Genomic DNA, 4,234 nt, shown 5'->3' on the forward strand with positions numbered 1-4,234 from the left:
CCCGCGTCCCGTCCGCCTCGCTCATGCTCCTCCTCGTTCTCCTGGCTCAGGCCCTGGCCAACGAGCTGCTGCCCTCCACCAAGGGCCACGGCATGGGCTGGGGCTGGGCGGTCTGGACCTTTGGGTTCGCATTCCTGCCGCCCCTGCAGGTGGGCACGAGGGCGCATGAGGGCGCAAGCGCAGCTCAAGCCGCCCCCCCCCCCTAACCCCCGCCTCGGAAAACCCGCGCGGCTCGCGATGCGACAGGGGGGGCCAGCCTTTGGGGGTGCTGTCGTGGTGCGCTGCTGCAGCGGCAGCACGAACGCTAGCAGCCCTGGAACCCCCTCGTGCGGCTCTACTCCGCATGAGTGCACCTCGGGGGCTGGCCGCCGCGGCCTCTTCGATACAGCACCCGGCCCCCTTCCCACTCAACCACCACCCAACCTCTCACCCCCGGCCAACCCGCGCACCCGGGGCTTCATTGTCGTGATTGTGACGGCAGATCTTCCAGCTCATCAGCGCGAAATTGAACCCCGCCATGTGCCTCGCGCAAGCCATCTGGGGGTGAGGCTGCGGGCGCAGCGGCGCGCTGGACGTTTGAGGCGCGACACCGCCCGGTGGCAGGCGTTTTCATGTTTGGTTCTGTCGACCATGGCTCTGCTGCTCCTGCAATCTCGGTCTTGTTGGCAACTGCTGTCTTGCTACCCCGCATGCTGCTGCACCGAGCCAGTCCATTGCAAACATGCATCTGCACCCCTCCCCGCCCACCCGCTCAATTTCGCATCCCCAGGAACATCACGTGGGTCGACTTTGTGGTGCTGTCACTGGCAGAGGTGGCGGGCGCTTTCGTCGGTGAGGGGCGCACGTGCCAAAACGGCTGCCACGAGCGCATGAGCACGAGCGCCACCGTGGCGACCGCCCGGCCCACACCCATCATTACGGGGGCCAAGGCTCCCCGCTGAATCTTGCTCTGGCTGTTTGTGATTGCCGCTGTCCTTGGTAAATCTACGCCTCACATCCTATGCAAACATCCTGTTCCCGCCCTCTGTCAGCCAGCAGCGCCAACGTCCCCCGCCAACGTCACGCGCTGCCCCCTCATTGCCCCCACAGGCGCCGTGCTGCACTGGCTGCACTTCTACCCCCACTGGCGCACCCTGCCCGAGCCGCCCGCGGAGCACAGCTCAGAGCGCCTGCTGCGGCGGCGCGACGTGGCGGCGGACAACGCGCTGCGCTTCGCGGGTTACACCACGCGCCGCGACCGCGTGGTGCGCGCGCGCGCGCGCACCTTCGCATGTGCACTTGCAGCATTGTGTTCGCACACGCGCGTCAGCAGGGGGCGAAGCCGCATCAGCTCCTGTATTCAGACACACACACACACACACACACACACACACACACACACACACACACACACGCACGCACGCACACAGACACACACACACACACGCACGCACACGCGCATACACAAAAATATACACACGCGCCTGCACTCACACTGTGCATTGATCCCTCTCCCCGCAGGTGCGCGCCAGGAACCCGCTGTCTGACCTGCGCTACCGCCTGACCGGCGCAGTCGGGGCGTCCCCCCAGGGTGAGGAGCGCAGCGCCCAGGACCTGCTGCACGAGTACTACCACGACAGGTGGGGTTTCACCAAGGCGGGCGGCGTGGCCGTGATGCCGCAGTGACGTGTGGTGATGTCATCACTGTGCCGCGCGTATCCTTTTAGTGGGGGTGTCGTGAATTTTCTGTGCGCGGCTGGCTTGTTCGAGGTGGAGGTGGAGCGTTCTGTGGTCGTTCGGTGATGATGTAGGGATGACGTCATCATCCTGGTGCCGGGTGTGCAACGGCTGCAGGGGCGTGCGGCAGCAGGGGTCGGCCATAGAGGCAACGTTTCAAGAGGAGGTTCGGTGCTGGCCGCCGCCTGGCCGCCCTTCACCGGCGTGCCTGCTTTCACGGCTGTGTGCTTTCTTCGAACCATGAAAAAACCGCTCCATTGATGATTGGAAGCCCTCAATTCCGCCCTGTTCCTGGCCCCGCCAGCGCCTCACGAGACGCGATTGTGCTGTGTCCTTCACCGCAGGGACCCAGTGCACCGCGCCGCCAGCCTCACGGGCGCCCAACCCCTGGCGCGGGACATGCAGCCCCTCGCACGCCGCACCCTGCAAGTCGCAGGTGAGAGCGCCGGCTGCGTGCCCTCGGCATTGCCCCACGCGCCGCCGACCACTCCCAGCCCGTGCACCCTCTCCCACTGCCGTCGCGTTCCCGCTCGCATGCAGCCAGCACGAGCCGCCTTCCCTGCATTCTCGATACTTGAAGACCCCCCTGTTTGCGCCGGCCTCTTGGCGCTGGCCTTTGACTCACCACCTGATGCTGTGCACAGCCCGCATTGTCCGCACTTTCCCCCCAGCCTTTGTTGACCCAACCCCCGATCAAAGCTGATTTTTGCCACCTTGTTATCACCTAGCTGACAAGGCGAGCTCCCCCTTTTTCGGCCCTTGCCCAATCCCCGCCGCCACCAGACCTGCAGCGCCACCTGGCAGCCAAGCACGTGGAGGGCGTCCTGCGCCACCGCACCTGCCCCTCCTGCGCCGACACCAAGGGGGCGCCCACTGGCGGCAACGGCGACGCGGCGGCGGCCGCCCCCCACGACCAGGCGGAGGGTGATGTCAGCATCGCAGTGAGGAGGGGGGGGTGGGGCTGGGGGGGGATTGGGCTTGGGATTGGGGCTAAGGATGATGTTGGGATAGGTGTGAGGCTGGGTGGGTTGACTAGGCAGGGCCACAGTGCAGGGGCAGGGGGCTGTCTAAGACAGGTAAGGAAGGGCGGGAGGGGACATCATCCGCCCCAAGTGTGGGGTTGAACCGGAATCAGAACCAGACGGCGCAAGGCACAATGCGCACAGCCTTCCAGGATGGAGAGTGCAGGGCAGCTGGTGCGACGCGCTGCCCTTGCCTGCTGTCAACGTGCCGCGGCTCATGGGGGCCCTCCCGCACCCCCAGGTGCCTCAGGGTGAGGGCGGCAGCAAATACGTGGACGAAGAGAAGAAGAGGGCACTGGTGCGCGCCGCCCGGTCAAACCTGGGTTGACTCGCGGCCTACTGCGCTTCCCTGAGGCCCCTCAATGGTCACCCGCCGTTGCGGTGCCGCCAGCAATCCACCTGGAGCGAAGGCGCCGCCGCCGACCGGGCCTTGCCGCGCCTGGGAAGCCACGGCAGGTTGGGGCAGGCCCGGTGGGACCCCCCTGCGTCAGCCGCCCGCGCCCGGCCGCTCCCCCTCAACATTGTCCCCGCAAGGCCCCGCGGCCCTGTGCGGCGCCCTCCTCATCAAGTCAACCCTCGCCCTCACCCCGCGGCCTCCCGCCTTGGCTTTCCCTGGCGAATCCTGCATTTGAATGTCATCGCATCACCGCACGCCTTGCAACAGCAAAGCAAAACAAGCAAAGCCCAAATTGGCTACCAAACCCCATCTCAGTGCAGTCTGACTCCAAACCCCGCCACCGCCAGGCCCTCTACGAGGCGGCCCTGGTCGCAGACAGGAACCTGAAGCTCTCCATCTTCGCCACGCGCCCCGCCATCAACGGTGTGTGCACCTTTGCGTGCGCGCGGGCAGGGGGTGGGGGAGGGGGGACAAGCGCGCGTGCTCTTGCGCAGGCCGCGCACCTGGCTGAGCGGCTGCGGGGCGGACCTGGACACCCAGGAAACCGGGGACGCGAGCATAATGTGAAGGGCCAGAGGGCGGAGGACAGGGCGGCAGGGGGACTGCCCTGCTGCTCGCCGGCGTCCTGGGCGTTTGCCCGCCACCTTGGCAGGCGCCGCGCGGCCCCTGCGACAGCAGCGTCCCCTTTCGTCCCTGGCTGGTCCCAACTTCGTGGACGCTCCCTGACAAAAGCTCTGCCGCCTCTGTGCCCATCCTCCGGGCCTGACACCCCCCCCCCCCCACAACCACTCCCCCCCAGCGCCGCTGTTCAACCTGCTGACTGAAACCATGGGGACCACCGCCCTCATCCTCATAGCCCTGCTCATAGAGCTGCAGGTGGGGGCATGTCAGTGTGTGTGTATGTATGTGTGTGTGCGCGTGCGTGCGTGCGTGTGCGTACGTGCGCTTGCGCGTGCGCGTGCGTGTGTGTGTGTGTGTGTGTGTGTGTGTGTATGTGTGTGCGTGCGAGCATGCGTGCGTGTGTGTGTGTATGTGCGTGCGTGCGTGCGTGCGTGCGTGCGTGTGCGTGCATGTGCGTGCGTGTGCGTGCATGTGCGTG

The 4,234-nt window shown here is 66.5% G+C and overlaps 1 protein-coding gene across 1 annotated transcript in view; it reads left to right on the plus strand.

Moving 5' to 3' along the window:
• Positions 1-23: 23 nt before the first annotated feature.
• Positions 24-4,234, plus strand: part of MNEG_12112 (putative glycerol uptake facilitator protein) — a gene marked incomplete at both ends in the record, with an annotated part of 6,313 nt that continues 2,102 nt past the window's right edge. The window contains 10 exons of the mRNA XM_014039416.1: positions 24-149; positions 482-543; positions 770-831; positions 1,090-1,244; positions 1,501-1,619; positions 2,061-2,152; positions 2,500-2,657; positions 2,980-3,036; positions 3,483-3,558; positions 3,935-4,011. Of these exons, the coding sequence (XP_013894870.1) occupies positions 24-149; positions 482-543; positions 770-831; positions 1,090-1,244; positions 1,501-1,619; positions 2,061-2,152; positions 2,500-2,657; positions 2,980-3,036; positions 3,483-3,558; positions 3,935-4,011 (984 nt within the window). The remainder of the gene's footprint in view (positions 150-481; positions 544-769; positions 832-1,089; positions 1,245-1,500; positions 1,620-2,060; positions 2,153-2,499; positions 2,658-2,979; positions 3,037-3,482; positions 3,559-3,934; positions 4,012-4,234) is intronic.

This window comes from Monoraphidium neglectum (genome assembly GCF_000611645.1).
Source record: "Monoraphidium neglectum strain SAG 48.87 unplaced genomic scaffold scaffold03070, whole genome shotgun sequence".
NCBI lineage: Eukaryota > Viridiplantae > Chlorophyta > Chlorophyceae > Sphaeropleales > Selenastraceae > Monoraphidium > Monoraphidium neglectum.